This window comes from Nannobrachium achirus, assembly GCF_963921795.1.
Source record: "Nannobrachium achirus genome assembly, chromosome: 21".
Classification (NCBI taxonomy): Eukaryota; Metazoa; Chordata; class Actinopteri; order Myctophiformes; family Myctophidae; genus Nannobrachium; species Nannobrachium achirus.
Window position 1 is genome coordinate 23,191,760 of NC_137828.1, and position 17,054 is coordinate 23,208,813.

Sequence of the window (17,054 nt, forward strand, 5' to 3'; positions counted from 1 at the left end):
CATACAAGGACAGACAGGGTGATCAATTACCTTGTTCTCCGATATGTGCGTGAACTTGCAAAAACAATACAAGAGACTTCAATTACCAACTTTGCCAACAACAATAACAGTGATAATCTGTAGATGACGTGTATTTTTCAGTGATCTAAATATGAACTACATTATAACATAAGTTAGTTTCAGGAAATAATATCTTTATTTCCTTAACAGCATAAAGAAATGATAAAACATGTTTCGTCTAGCCTGCATACAATTGAAATATAACAATAATAAGGGTAATAATAATAATAATAATAATAATAATAATAATTGTATTTGGCTACGGACCAGCAGCCTGCCAAATACATATCATTTTGGCTGCTATTTTTTAATAAAGAATTAAAAAACATGATTTTCAAAAATAATAATCTCCAAGCTCATAGTGCGGCGTGAAGTGATGCGCTATGAGCTTGTATATCTGTATAGGCAAAGCATAAAATACTGGTTAAAGTGGTTAAAATCTAAAAATCAAACCTCGGTTCGAAGTGGAGCGGTGAATTTGAGCAGTTCCAGGTAAATATATAAAATATATAAATATATTCACCTATTTATATATTGACATGTGTCAATTCTTGATTGCCGGTGGCTTGCTACGGTGGCTGCATGCTGAATAGATGGAACAGAGATATTTTGGATAGACTGTTCAAAGTCCCTGACTTTTTTCACCTATTTTATATATTGACATGTGTCAATTCTTGATTGCCCGTGGCTCGCTACGGTGGCTGCATGCTTCGTGAGCCTCCACTCTAGCGGCTATCACGGGCAGACGCAGACAGCAGAGGGGGTCGACTCGAGATACGCCAACATACCATGCTTGTTAGTTGTTATTAACGGACTATACACACACACACAACAGCTGATCTTCACGCAGACAACACCTCGATGTGCGTCTTGCGCGAGGCGTTGTGAGCTTGCAGCTCTCTCTCTCTCTCTCTCTCTCTCTCTCTCTGAAATACGATTCTCTCTCTCTCTCTCTCTCTCTCTCTCTCCCTCCTCTCCCCCCGTCTCCCTCTCGCTGCCGTTAACCTTTGTTTTTATCGCGACGTGGTGTGTGTGTGTGTGTGTGTGTGTGTGTGTGTGCGTGCGTGCGTGCGTGCGTGCGAGCGTGGCGCGCGCGCGCGCGCGCGCATATGCGTAGATCCTGTTCGAACTGAACGAAACAATCTTTTCCCACTAGACGGGACAAAAGCTGAAAGCTGTGCACTGGGAGCTCGTGCTCTGCACACCGCTCCAATAACTTTTGAACGGCTCTTTGAAAGGAACGGATCCCAGAGATCCGGCTCACTTCAAAGTGACATAAATCCCATCATTCTCCATGCATCCGGGCGGAGGGGAACTCAATTCAATAGGTACCGAAATGTTGTGTAACTGCTGTGCGCACATGCGCAGATCCTGTTCAAACTCAACGGGACAATTCTCACTTGTGAGACTGGACACACATTTCTGCCTATCTATAGGTACCGAAATGTTGTGTAACTGCTGTGCGCACATGCGCAGATCCTGTTCAAACTCAACGGGACAATTCTCACTTGTGAGACTGGACACATATTTCTGTTTCACACACCGCTCCAAAAAGACACAGGTGCTTTCCTGGCTGTTAATGGGTTAACTCCAGGAAATAATCTATAGACTCAAAACACTTGAGTCAAAGTGCCAGTCAGGCTCTAGTCTATGACATGGACGTCATACTCACATGGTTGATGTATAAGCTCTTCCGTTTCTCTTGAACTGAAAATGAAAAAGAGAGGAGAGAGATGGGAGTCAGTGCTGGCTGCTACACAATGCAATGCTCAACCCACACAGACAGGGGGCAGTGTTTACCCAGGGTAACCTGCAGTCGAAGAAGCAATGTCCAAAAAGCTCAAATTTAGGGCTGTTACACTGTTACAGTTAATTGAACTAATTGATGAATCCATTATTTAATAAAACAATACATTAATAATCAATCAAGATTTTGGGCATAGGCAAAATTTTTCGGATAAATGTAAAAAATAATAGAATAAACTTAAAAACTAGCGAGAATAGCAACACGCAATTTTCACATAACTGTAATGTCAGGGGAACCAAATCCCTTGTATGCCCATATATGGAGATCCCTGTGTTGCCAGGGGAACCAAATCCCTTTTATGCCCATATATGGAGATATCGAGATCCCTGTGATGCCAGGGGAACCAAATCTCTTTTATACCCATATATGGAGATCACTGATCAATATTAAACCCTTATCTTTGAATATCTATGGGTACCAGGGGTCTCCATATATGGGTAACTGGTCCGATATACATCACTGGCCAGATGGCCAAGACATGGCTTTCCGCCCTTAGGCGTCTTACTGGTTTTACATTTGGTTAGTTATGATGTCCCTCAGGTCTTCTAGTTAACTACTTTAAGCTCTGAAATGCTCAATAGCAAAACTGTTAAACTGTACTTAGTGTGTTTCTTTTTGAATCTACACCAAATCTTTTCACGAAAAGATATATATAATTTATGTTCAGTGTGTGTACAATTCACGACAAACAACACATTTAATTTGGTAATTTAACACATTGTTTCTCAACCTTTTCAGGCTGCGACCCCCAAAATAATCATATTTTAACTGGCGCATATTATTGTGAAAATAGCAGATCTATATGCTCACAACGCCTCGCGTTTGTGAGCATGTAGATCGGCTATTTTCACAATAATATTTGACAATTTGGCATGTTTAATTTGTCATTTAGAGGTAGGGATGGCCAACGGTTAACCGTTACCGTTAAACTGATAAGAAATTGGTTACCGGTAAGCACTAACGGTTCATTTTGACCGATAAAAAAAGAAAAGAAAAGGGAAATCAACCCATGTGTCACACCAAAAGCCCCGTACACCAATATCTACGCAACATCAAGTCACCAACCATGAAACTATACGCGCTGTAGTCACACATTTCTGGACACCAATGTTTGTGTAACATCCATGCATTCACGCAACTGCGATTCTGCGACGCTGCTGTACACGCTGACTTGTTCATCAGGAAACAAATGCTCCCTCGTCGATTGGATTTTACAAAACAGACCCCCGTCGTCACATTGAATCCCGTTTAAGAAGAGCTTAAAACACAACTTTCTAATGTTACATGTTGATGACGTCTTGGTTACATAGTTGGCTATGCGAAAATAACAAAGCTCAGAGTCGCAAATTCAATGATCGCTGCATCATCATCACACACAAAACACGGGCGGGAGAGAAGAAAATGAATGAAATGGACATCACGTTTAGCCGAATCAACCATTCCAAAAGTCATACGATTGGAAGTTATTGCTCTACATTCGGCTACATGCGAGCGTCTCCGCCGTCTCGCTGCTGCTGCTGTTTTGTTAGGCGACTAGCTGCCAGGGAGTGCACAGAATTTTAGAGAGGCATGGGCTGACATTTCTAAAAGGGCCTTTTCAGACGGATAAAAGTTAAGGGCTCAAGCCCCTTTTGCTGTATGTGCGCACGTGCCTGGCGAGCGCATCACATTAGACTGATCACTCATTTCAATCCCACCGTTTCTTTGCAAAAACACATTTCTTTTAGAAAACATTTGTATTCTTGTTTCTCCCAGTTTTATTGTTTTTAATGTGTAAATATAGCACTTTATTATGGGGAAAAACGTGTGTAGGCCTATTTTCCTTTTTTAAATCGCTAAAATAGCGCATTTTTGAACACATTTCCTTAACGGTTAACGGTTAATTAACTGATAAGGCCTGACGGTTATCGGTTAAGAAAAAATCTCCATTTGGCCATCCCTATTTAGAGGTATTAAAAAGTCCTTAAATTGTCACTTAAGAAATGTCCATATACCCTCTTTACACTTAAACTTTATGTTGGTTGGTTTACTGTTGAGTGAGACAACAATGTTGCACATTTAGTCAATCATCTGGGGACCCCCCTAGGGGGCCTGACCCACAGGTTGAGAGCCACTGATTTAACAGACAATCTTGTCCAGAGCGACATGAGAGAGCAGAGTTAATGGCATGAGACCTCACCATCAACAAACAGCAGAGACCAGAGAGAACAATAATGCTTCAAAGAAACTAGGAAACTACGATGAAACAGGATTGAGTAGAAGGGTGCTACAACTAAGAGTGTGTGTGTGTGTGTGTGTGTGTGTGTGCATGTTTAACAGAGAGAGTACAAATGGACGTTGGCTGGCAAATGAACACAGTTGCAGGGCGCGCGCGCACACACACACACACACACACACACACACACACACACACACACACACACACACACACACACACACACACACACACACACACACACACACACACACACACACACACACACACACACACACACACACACACTTAGTTGTAGCACCCTTCTACTCAATCCTGTTTCATCCATCTCTCTCTCTCTCTCTCATACACACGCACACACAACAAATATTTTATCCAGTGCAATCAGACCCATGTTACAAAACCAGCCGGTTTCTTATCATCATAAACAGCATTGTACAGTGAATTACACAGATTGACACGTTGGATTTCCAGTCTATGTTTTTCATAATGTGTGACTTACGATTCAAATGTATTTGTGTCGATTCATTGATAGATAAGAAAAGAAAATGTATCATTAAAAACCTGGTTGCTTCTCGATTATAGGTCAGTTATTGGTTAATTTAAATATCTGTTTTGATCTAATTATTTTAATATTTTTCAATTGCCCAGCCCAACCCCCCCCCCCCCCTTTTCCTTCCACACACACACACACACACACACACACACACACACACACACACACACACACACACACACACACACACACACACACACACACACAGACACAGACACAGACACAGACACAGACACACACACACACACACACACACACAGACACAGTACTCAATGCACAAACACAGAGTGATATCAGCAATTCAACTACAGGCTAGTAGGCACATGGCCTTGATGACAAATAAATGACACACAGAAGCTAGACTAAACCAGGAGACCAGGCTCCAAACAGAGATAAGCGCACGCACGCACGCACGCGCACGCACACGCACACACACACACACACACACACAGTAAGTAATTCTACCAGCCTACCAAGCCACTAAACCCATAGTTACCTCTCTTATTGGGCACAGCAACTGAAAAACAAAAAATGCCCGTTGTCTATTTGTTTCATAATTATAGCACACTGTATTTCACTGATAACACACCAATTAATTTGGAACATAGACATTTTTTCATAGCAAAAGGAGGCACCTACTATATCATATCTTTGACTACTACAGAGATGGGACTTAAATGACATGTAGATTTGACCAGTCTTGGACACGCAACCTTCTGCTCTGGAGACTCACAATTTCCATCCATCAGGTCAATATACCCCAAGCAGGTGATCATGTTCCTTCCGTTATTTACGTTGATACTTAAAGAGTCAGTTGACTATAGAGTCAGTTGACTTTGACTATAGAGTCAGTTGGGGCTTAGTGTGTATTTAATCCATTTAGTGCTCCAGACATGAACGGGTTAAATGTCCAGCGCGCCGTTCGCCTGCTCCGTCCGCGGCCAGTCTCTTATTTTGAAGGCCGGAAGTAGATCGAGCTAACTAAACAATTCCTACTTGACAGAGATTCACCCGGAAGTACTTGTGGTCAAAATGTAAACAGGGCTGGAAGATGGATCCCTTTATACTTTTGCTTTTTTAGCGAGAATCCAATGCCATCCTTGGCATCAAAAGTGTATTTTGGAGAAAATGGACATTAAAGATGAGAAAGACCGTTGGCCTCCATGTTAAGGAATCACTATTGTGTTACCGGAATACTGATATATTATTGATTTCAGCTGTTACAATTCCTAACATGACCTGGTTTAATTCCATCAGACTATATTAGTAGCTTAATGACTACTAGTAGTATTTATTTTATCTCCAATGTATTTGTATTTAAGTTCATAAAGTTAACATGAGTATAACTTAACACATCGGATGCCCACGTGATCTCTGACGTCTAATTTGCTGGTGCCCATGGCAACGCGTCATTTTACCTACCGGCGAGAGTACTGGCGAGAAAAGTAATCCGAGTAAATGTAATCCGAGTATGTCCTGTTTATTTCGCGAAAATCTTTTCTTTCAGTCAGGACCGTTTTTTATCATTTCTAAGCCACAGTGTTTGTGTTACGGCATGTAGAAGAGGCTGCCGTTTTGAGAAAAAAATGAAAAAAGGAAGGGAATCCGGAGAAAACAGCACTTTTGTGCAGCCGGTAAACAGGAAGTCAACGAGCCACACAGCACGTCCGGGTGACGTAATTGCGCGCTGCATGTTGGGAAATGGAGTTGTTTCATCACCGCGGTAGCCAAGTGCAGTAGCTACAGTACAGTATAGTTTACTGTACAACGCGTCAAACGCATCGTTGGGCACTCGTAAAGATCAAAGAGATTGACGCGTAGACACCACGTGGGCACCCGATGTGTTAATGTGTTTGAAATTAACCCTTTCAATGCCACCTTTTCACCACTAGAGAGCGCCCAATGGCCATAGAATTATCTCATAGACATATGCTGTGTATGCACAAGCCCTGCAGCAGCCATGATGCGCCTGAACACTTTCCTTTGTGCATGGACAGGAACAGGATGAAGTTAGCTTGAAGTAGCTATTGGCTACCAAGCATTTTAGAAGCCCTATTTTCGGCGATTTAGCCATGATTAAACCTTGCACACCTCATGGATATGCATGGAACAGAGAAAATTAGCTCTAAAGATCCTGGATTGCATTGGAGTGGATGGTAAATATCGGCGGCACGACGCTCTCGCGGGCCGTGTAAACAGATGACGGCCGGCGGCCCGGCTCGAAAAAAAAAAACAAAAAAAAAAAACTTTTTTTTTTTTTTAAAGCCGAACTAGTTCGGGATCGGCACCCTGATAAGGTCCAAATAAAGCCGAACTAGTTCGAGATTGGCACAATAAGAGTTAAATAAAAATATTACATTTCAGGATTCCAATTCAAAAATAACAAAAAACTATTTAGGATTCCAATTTAAAAGAAGTAAAAATAGCCGATCTACAAGCTGCGATGCGTTTTGAGCTTGTAGATCTGCTATTTTTGCTTCTTTTGTATGAGATAGTAGAATGACAAAGTAGGACGTAGCAATATGCAATGTGACCCTCTGGAGTGAAGTTGGAAATATAGTCGCCCTTGCCATCATCAAAGTTGCCCACCCCTGCGCTAGATACATACAGTATATGCTAATATTGTTAAACTAGGCCCACAGACAAAGAGTTGTGATAAATGATAAGAGGGTAGTGTAGCAGATTGATACCTCAGCCTTGAGGCTGTAAACCCAGACAGATGCACTACAGATCAAACGATAATGAAACCACTTATCACCACAGAGGTGTTAAAACATGCAACCTGATCTCATCCCCCACTATTTGACGTTTCGGGGGTACCCACGACGTTGAAGGCTCAATTGCTGATGGGGGACACAATGATTTACTAATCTGTCCCGCATGAATCAAAACAACATCCCGGTTCCAACAATGGAACGAGGGCGGGGGGCTTGTTTTCGGTGGAGATGACGGAGGCGCGCCGGCGTTATATTATAAACACAATCTGATCTTGCTATAACAACAATCATGATATAGGCTATTTATTATAATCACTAATTCACTATGAAGAGTCTTTAATTATAATTAAAGTAAAAATAGTCAAATAACAAGGACAAATTGTTCTGCCCACAACCTTATCAAACCAAAATGCCTAAACTACTGTAAATGTAGGTCTATTATAACTATGATAATGGTTCTTGTAAGTCCCAATTATTAACTAGAATACTTGACCTTATAAATATAGAATGTTTAGAATATGTTATGTTATTTCTTGTGTTATATGTTCTGAAACATCGCATGTAGGTATTGTAGGCCTATTATATTACCTATAACCTATACACGAGTAAGCTCTCGGCAACTCCGCGTGGTCCAGGCGAACACAACGGAGCGCTCCCTACCTCCGGTTCAGCCAATCACAAGCTTCCACTGCTGGAAGCGGGATGTTGTTTTGATACACGCATCTGTCCCTATCGGTACGTAACTCAAAGGGCGCAGAGTGGGCTGAAGTGGACTATGATGTGATATACCGTATAGTATTGTCATTGTTGTTAACGAAGGGGACACTCACACACTACAGGATCGTTTTCACTCTGCTTAACTTTTTTTTTATCACCTTCAACTACAACCATATTGGGAGCTGACCCTCTTTTACTGCATTGAATGCCCTGCTTCCTGCTCGGACAAATTCACAATAGGTATCATGGGGGTGTCCGGTGGCCTACTGGTCAATTAGGCACATACCACATAGGCACCGCCACATAGGCATGGTTGCCGCGGCGTCGCCGGTTCGATCCCTGATCCGGAACGACCTTTGCCGCATGTCACTCCCCATCTCTCTCTCTCCCATTTCCTGTCAATCTACACTGCTAACAATAAAGGCATAAAAGCCCCCAAAAAATACATAAAAAAAAAACAATAGGTATCATGGTCTGTATCATATCACACAACAATGACGTGATACTGACCATGATAGAGACCATGATATAGACCATGATACTGACCATGATACTGACCATGATACAGACGATGATATAGACCATGATACCGACCATGACACTGACCATGATACGGTCATGATACTGACCATGATATTAACATAATACTGACCATGATATTGACATGATACTGACATGATACTAACCATGATACTAACCATGAAACAGACCATGATACGGTCATGATACTGACCATGATACTGACATGATACTAACCATGAAACAGACCATGATATGGTCATGATACTGACCATGATATTGACATAATACTGACCATGATATTGACATGATACTGACATGATACTAACCATGATACTAACCATGAAACAGACCATGATACTGACCATGAAACAGACCATGAAACAGACCATGATACTAACCATGATACTAACCATGATACTAACCATGATACTGACCATGAAACAGACCATGAAACAGACCATGATACTAACCATGAAACAGACCATGATACTGACCATGATACTGACCATTGATACTGGGATATGGGGACAAAATGAGTTTCCCAGTAAAACCACAGCTTTCAGCTGAGCAGCTCCATAAGGCACCTAAGCGCCCTGCTCAGGGGCATGTACAGTAAGACACTGAGGGAGAGGACATGGTTTCTCATTCCCTTCCACCATACAGCATATCCCAGCCAGGGGCCATGCAGTCAAAGCTCACTGTGATTGCAGCTCTGGGGGGGCTGTGTTTATGGTTTAACCCTTTTAGTGCCTATCCCGAACTAGTTCGGGATATTCGGGATCAAAAACAATTTTTTATTTGCTATTTTACTTACCCCGAGCTGCTTGGAGCAACGTGGGTGGTCCCGGCTCGCCCAGCGCTCACCAACGAGAGACGCTAGGTGCTCCGACGATTTATTCCATTGAAAATGGTTTAAAATAAAGTTTAGACCCCCCCCAATGTTCACCAAATGTTCATTGTAGGCGGCGCGACGTATTCCAGGGTGCCTATCCCGAACATGTCCGGGATATTTAATAAAATGAATTATTTTATCGGAGGCCTCAACGAAGCCCCGGTCTAGACGTCCATCCTTGGCCGGGACTTAGACTCGGCCATCCACGGCCGTATTCGCGCTAACGGCCGAATCGCGCCGCCCACTCCAATAATAAATCACATCTTTAGACAGGATTTTCTCCGGATTGTGTCCCCAGACCCAAAGAGAAAGTTTTTTGCGGCTGAAATAGCTTTAGATCGGGCTTCTAAATGGGTTAGCATTTTGGCTACGTGTCAGCTAGCTTCCTCCTCTGGACACCCATAGGATTGACCGGAGTGAAAACACAAGCCAGTTGGGAGAGGGTCGACGAAAGCTATAAAGAAGGTCAATGGAGAAATTTCTGGCACTCTAGCACCCCTTGTGGCCGGATGGCACTGTATGAGTTAATAAACATTGTCATAAATACTGTATGCTTCCATTCGCTAGTTTTAAGTCTTCTTTCAATAAACACATGTTATTATGGTCCCATGTATTTTAATTGATGATAAAATATCGTATGCCATAAGAGGGGCGTGGCTAGCTTGATTGACAAGCTACCAACCAATAGCATGTATTGACCCACCCCCTCGCTCTGTCCCAACCAATATAATCCTGGTACCATTTCCATTTTCAGGACAGGATGTAGACAGATGGCGGCATGCACACTCTTGCTAAATAGGCTTCATTTACCGTCTTTAGAGTATATGGGCGTCGCTTTGTCCATCTCTTTTTTACAGTCTATGATTCTATTACCAACGATATGGATGTGGCATGTTTGAGTGGGTGGATGTAGGGATGTTTGATGAGGTTGAGCGTGTGTGTGGGTGGTTGAGTGGCGGGTGGGTGCTCACCGTCAGTCTGTGACTTGCTGAGGAAGATGGTGCTGGCTCTGGGGTGGTCAGAGGGGTTGTACTCCATGGGCAGGTCTGCTGTGGAGAAGGCAAGAGGACACAGGACAGCATTAATTACAGCAGAGAAATGTCTGCAGAACGTCCACCATGTTGACTCTTATTTCAAGACAGCAGTGGTTCTCAAATATTTTCATGTCAAGGACCCCTCAATTTGCAGGGTCGGGTCGGGTCGGGTGTTTTTTTAACCTAAATCTACACGCGTTCACACAAACACAAACATATATGATAGTGTGCTCTTTGGAAATGCATTTGGAAATGCTACCAACTCGCCACTGAAACGGATGGTTGCAAAATATCGGGTTTTGGTATTGGTCAACAGTGCATTGTTAAAAAGTTTAGCGGAGTTTAGCAACTTGGGAACAAAGATTCTGCACAGGGTAGCAGTCTCTAGACTTAGAATAAGCAAGGTAATACATCAACATCAATACATCAAATGGAAAGAAATAGTAGGCAAATCTAAGAAAAACAGTTAGACCAAGCACCTATTCAGTAAAAACTTCATAACAAATTACAACATAAAAAAAAATGCTAACTAAATTACATGTACTGTAGGCCTATGGTCATTTGAGAGTAGGGCAAGTGCTACGGTAAGTGCTATGGGCTAAGTTGGAGTCTGAATAGGTGAGTCTTCAGACCACGGTGGAAGCCAAAGATTGTGATGCAATATTAACCCATTTCACTGGGGGTGGGACCCCCCCCTGTAACCCCTCCAAGGACCCCCTGGGCGTCCCTGGACCGGACCCCACTTTGAGAACAAACGTCATGTGACGTGAATAACTGAACATGCTTTTATAATAATAAATAAATCATTGCATTAATGAATGATTGTGCCATGTGGTGCTGTGGACTTTGCACGCCAGTGTTACAGCAGTCTGCCATCGCAGTGCCACCAGGAAAACATGGCTGGCGTTGTGGAGAAAAGCCAGGTTTTATGGCAGCCGTTAGATGTTATTAGAGCTGGCAGCGGCGCCAGGCTTTATGGGTGTTGGCTGAGAGTTTAATATCCTGCACTATAAACTATAAACAGAAGACGAGCGGCGGAGATAGGGGGCCATCATCGGTTTCTACTCTACCTCAAACACCGGCGAGATTAGAGCCAGAATTACAGAGGCTCCCTTCAGAGAGCAGTGGAGTGGTGTTAGGTGGAGCAGCTTTCAGGAAGACTAAAATATTGAATATCTTATAAAACAGTGGTTCTCAAAGTGGATTCCAGGGACTCTGTGGGTTTCTTTAACACATTAAATGCCCACGTGGTGTCAACGCGTAAATCTCTTTGATGTTTACGTGTGCCCATCAACGCGTTCGACGCGTTGTACAGTAAACTATACTGTACTGTAGCTACTGTACTTGGCTACCGCGGTGATTAAACAAACTCCATTTCCCAAAATGCAGCGCGAAATCACGTGACCAGGAAGTGCTGTCAGCCTCGTTCACTGCCCTGTTTAGCTGCTGCACAAAGATGCAGTTTTCTCCGGATCTTTTCTTTTTTTTCTTTCACGTTCAAAACGGCGGCCTCTTCTACCGGCCGTCACACAAACGCTGTGGCCTAGGATTGATAAAAAACAGTCCTGACTGAAAGAAAAGATTTTCGCGAAATAAACAGGACATGCTTGGATTACATTTACAGATTACTTTTTTCGCCAGGACCTCGAAGGTAGGCAAAATTGCGGGTTGCCATGGGCATCAGCAAATTAACCCTTGCATTCATTGCGGGCAGCCAATGTGTTAAGGGGGTCGAAATTGACCCATACAAGTCTGTAACTCTGACAGTGTACAAATGTGGTTCCACACTGTCTGTCAGAGTTAAGGAAAAACCTTGAAACTTGAACGTTTTCCAAATTGTGAAAATAGGTGATTTACAAGCTCACAATCCGCATTGCGACGTAAATCACGTATTTTTGCAAACACACACAGTAGGGCAGTGGTTCTCAACCTTTTCAGGCTGTGACCTCCAAAATAATCTCATTTTAACTGGGGAACCCCCACCCTGACGCGCACTATGGATAACACGGTTATATTGTAAAAACACCTCGCATTTGCGAGGCGTTGTGAGCATGTAGATCGGCTATTTTCACAATGTCTGCCTCTAATATTTGACAATTTGGCCAAGGTGTAATTTTTCATTTTAGGGGTATTAAAAACCCCTTAAATTGTCACTTTAGAAATGTGCAGATACCCTCTATACACTTAAAACCATATGCTGGCTTGTTTACTGTTGAACAGTGTTGCACATTAAGTTAATCATCTGTGGGGACCCCCACAAAATAATTTGGCAACCCCCGTGGGGATTCCGACCCACAGGTTGAGAACCACTGTGGTAGGGTGCTGATGATGTCATTCCAACAGGAAACAGCAGGAAGGACCAACACCCAGCATACAGTGGAGGAATGATGGAGAGAGAGAGAGAGAGAGAGAGAGAGAGAGAGACAGAGAGAGACAGAGAGAGAGAGAAAGAGAGGAAGGAAGGAAAAGGGCAGTAGGAAGACAGAGAGGGTGGGGTGGAATTGATGGGGTTCAGGAAGGGAGTTGGAGAGCAGAGAGAGAGAATATCGTCGCTGTCGGGCAGAAACCTCGTATCTCCAAGTTTCAAATTAAAGCCCTGCCTCATCATACAAGACTAGTGAAAATAGCAGATCTACAAGCACACAATGCCTCGCGCTTGTAGATCAGCAATTTTCATTTTTAAAACGATACAGTATATGCAAAACGAACGGTTTTGGACATCGAAACCGAAATTTAGAACCAATCTTGCACGTGTAGGTTAATTAACTCACTTAGCGCCGAGCGAGCCAGATTTCAATATGAATCTGCGCTTATAACGCCAGGAAATAGCTATATTGAATCCCCAAAATCACATTACATAAACAGGTACACGTGCCTGCGGATGCCACAAGATGACCACTAGAGTGAGCCATAGCTCATAGACTTTCCATGGTCCCATGTTAAGTCAGAATAAAAAACAAGGTTCATGACATAACAGGATGGTACAATGACATGCTCTCCATTGACATTCAATGGACAGGCCGCGGGCCGCCATTTGAGCTCAATACTGCTCAATTCGTGCTTGATCGTCTCAAACCACCATTGGTATGGGCATCGGAACGTATATAGATGCCACACAGAAAGTTTCCGAATCAAAATCCGACCTAGTGAAGCTACGTGAGGGTCGGATGGTTTGCATTGAGCCTAGCGGCTAACAGAGGCCTACGTAAACAGGAAGCTATGGCTTAAAGGTGACGTCATAATCGTATCCTTTTTTTTCACGGTTTTCATCTGTATGCTAGTCGAAGGTAAGCTAACCGTTCCGCTCCGTCTATCAACCCAAATTAAAAGCTTAAACAATGCTTTTATATAAAAGTCGCTCCGAGTCGCTCGGCACTAAACGCCATCATTAGTTAGTCGCCCCGAAAGTCGCTCGGCGCTAAGTGAGTTAATAAGAGAAGCAAGTTTATTTTTGTGATCATAAAAAAAGTTTATACTGTATGTATCAACGTATCAACGAGTTGACGCAAATTAAAAACTATATATTTCTTTAAAACGTTTTTTTTTTGCATATCTACAAGCTTGTGATGAAACACATTGTACGCTTGTATATTAGTTATTTTCAAGTATAAAATAGAGCTTAAATGGTTAATGTATGTTTATTTGTATGTATATCTATGTATCTATTTATTTCATTATTGCGACCGAAGGTCGCATATACTCTGAAGAACCGTGTCGCTTGAGTGACCTTCCTTCCGTATCCTCTGTGATGTCAGTGTGATATCAGCGAGTTGTGACATCACTTCCTGTACAGGGCGGCTACACGAAATGTGGATAACACTATATATGGAGATAGTCCAGTCCATCTGGAACACAGGGTAGTGTTCCAAACATCTAGGCTGATAATCCAGCTTTTGCAGCGTCACAGGTTCAAGTCCTGACTTGCGACCTCAAGTCCCCATCTCTTCCTGTACGGGGCGGCTACACAAGACTAAGAAAGACAAAAAAAAAGAGAGGATACACAAGACTAAGAAAGACCAGTAAGACTCCCTAATCGGGAGATAAGCGACCGTAGGTGGCTTATCTCCACAAATAGGGCAAAAATGTGTTTTTCCGTCTACTATCCTATCAAAATAAAGGCATAAAAAGCCCAAAAACAAATCTAAAAAAAAAATAAAAAAAATGTGTTTTTCCAAAATCTTCCTGATCCATGTTGATGACATGAGTGTAGACATGCTGTGTAGTGATATTCGTGATTTTAGGGCAAAAACTGTAGGAGCAGTGTCCAAAAATGTGTTTTAAAAATCGGCCTGAAGGTGGCGCTAGAATAGGGCCATGTGAGAAATGAGGGGTGGGGTCTCCGCGTTGCCTTGGCGGACGAATAGGTACCGGCCCCGGCTCTCCCGGACGCTCCTAGCCCGAGTTACGGCATTTTATGTGCGCTGCAGTGGCAGGGGGTCCTCCACTGGGGGCGCCACCACTTTTGCATCCGTTCTGGAGCACCAGGAGTCGGTGGTCCCCGGGAATTCCCCGTGAGCAGCCCCGTTGGGGTGGTCATTTGGTCATTTTTGCACATTTGGTCATTTTTTACATCTGGGGGTCCCCCAGGGACCTGGGGGTCCCTGGGGCTCCGGGGGTCCTTGGAGGTTGTAGTTTGGCAGGCAAGGAGTGTGTGTGTAAAATCTGGCATGGATCGGGTCAACGGGTGCGGAGATATAAGCAGGGAAAAAGTGTGACGTGTGACGTGTGAGCACATTTGGGCATTTTTTACATCTGGGGGTTCCCCAGGGATCTGGGGGTCCCTGGGGCTCCGGGGGTCCTTGGAGGTTGTAGTTTGGCAGTCAAGGAGTGTGTGTGCAAAATGTGGCATGGATCGGGGCAACGGTTGTGGAGATATGAGCAGGGCAAAAGTGTGACGTGTGACGTGTGACTGACTCACTCACTCACAGACAGCCGGTGGAGGTTTACTTGGCTAGTAAATGCGACCTATGGTCGCAACAAAAAAGAGAAGAATAAAAAAGAAAAAAAGAAGGAGGAGGATAAAGATACCAAAAGGAGAGAGAAGAAAGGGTGGATGAGGTACAATGTGCGGTATCCTCCTCCGATCTGATACGGGCGGCTGGACTTAGATCACCTATGAAAGGATGTCCATGAAAGAATGTCCATCCACCTGGAGAAAAGAAAATGTAACAAGGAGGTGGCAACGGGGCGGCCAGATAAAGTTATTAGGCCTGGATCCAACTTTAAGTTGATGTATCAAACCGGTACTCGAAACGTACTTAGAATTTAACATATTTTCTAAAGTAAATATGGGGGCGGCTGTGTTAAGAACGTTTCGTTGTCAAGCTCAACGTTGGGCATTTGGACCTATACATGGAGAAATGGAGCGAATCTGTTTGGCCTAAACATGGAGATGTGGATAACACTATATATGGAGATAGTCTAGTCCAATATGTCATATGGGACTACCGTCATAGACAGTAGCCATTGTTAGGTCGGAGTCAATGGCTGTCTGTCTGACTGTCTGTACAGGAAGTGATGTCACATGACATACTTTTTATGCCCATATATGAGTCCTTCTGTACCACATCTCCATGTTTAGGCAAACTCCACACAGAAAGGCCCTATCGCCAACCCAACCTAGGGTGTGAGCGATAGGGCCTTTCTGTGTGGAGTTTGCATGTTCTCCCCGTGTCTCCTAGGGTTGATACCCTCACAAAAACATGAACAAACTCCCCCCAGAATGACAACAACTAGAATCGTCAGAGAAACGCTGTGGTTGGCCAGATGGTCAAGAATTGGCGCGACCTCGCCCTTTAGGGCGAGGTTGCATGTCACCCTGAGGTCGCATTCCACCCTTAGGTGTCTTACTAGTATATAAAAGAAATTGACAACCTCAAGTAAAGTAAAAAAAGAAAGTACCTCAAACCTGTACCTAAGTACAGTACTTGAGTAAATGCACTTGGTTGCTTTCCACCTGTGAGTGTGTATGTGTCATAAATGGGCGGGCTGGATGTGCTCCATCAGCATTGAGGGCAGCGGTGCAAGCTGCTGCTATTGTGCTGGCCATCTTTGAACTGCTTTGATTTAGTTTGAGAACAGGCACTCGAGGAACCTCAAAAGATACCCCACACGCAGTCAGGCACAAACACACACAGAGAGAAAGAGAGAGAGAGAAGTGTAAATATATTGCTATATAAAAAAGGTGAAAATTGGGAACGGCATGGGAGGTGAGAGACAGTAAGAACTAAAATAATCTCTCAAGACAGATTCTGCTCACAGCTGAATCTGTCAGCAGCACCACTGCCCTAAACATATAGTGTTGTTGTTATGTTAGCAGGGATAAACACACAGGCACCTGGGAGGAAGTGGATTAAGAAAGGGGAGGAGCCAAACAGAGTGTTCATGTTTTACCAAAATATTTGCGAGATTGTTAAGAAGATGCTTTTATGGTTTTACACACGCATGTGCGTACATGCATACACACACATATCTTTTTTATCACTTGCTAAATTATCCTCCGAACTGTCAACAGGGATAAAATAATCAATAAAT

At 43.3% G+C, this 17,054-nt stretch overlaps 1 protein-coding gene across 2 annotated transcripts in view; it reads right to left on the minus strand.

The window, feature by feature from the left end:
• Positions 1-17,054, minus strand: part of LOC308307118 (cyclin-Y-like) — a 92,874-nt gene that overhangs the window by 27,499 nt on the left and 48,321 nt on the right. Inside the window, exons 2-4 of one of the 2 annotated variants that reach the window (XM_080752268.1) lie at positions 10,458-10,535; positions 1,733-1,767; positions 31-54 (exon numbers count right to left, since the gene is read on the minus strand). In XM_080752268.1, coding sequence (XP_080608394.1) covers positions 31-54; positions 1,733-1,767; positions 10,458-10,535 — 137 coding nt within the window. The remainder of the gene's footprint in view (positions 1-30; positions 55-1,732; positions 1,768-10,457; positions 10,536-17,054) is intronic. The other variant, XM_080752269.1, reaches the window with a different exon arrangement.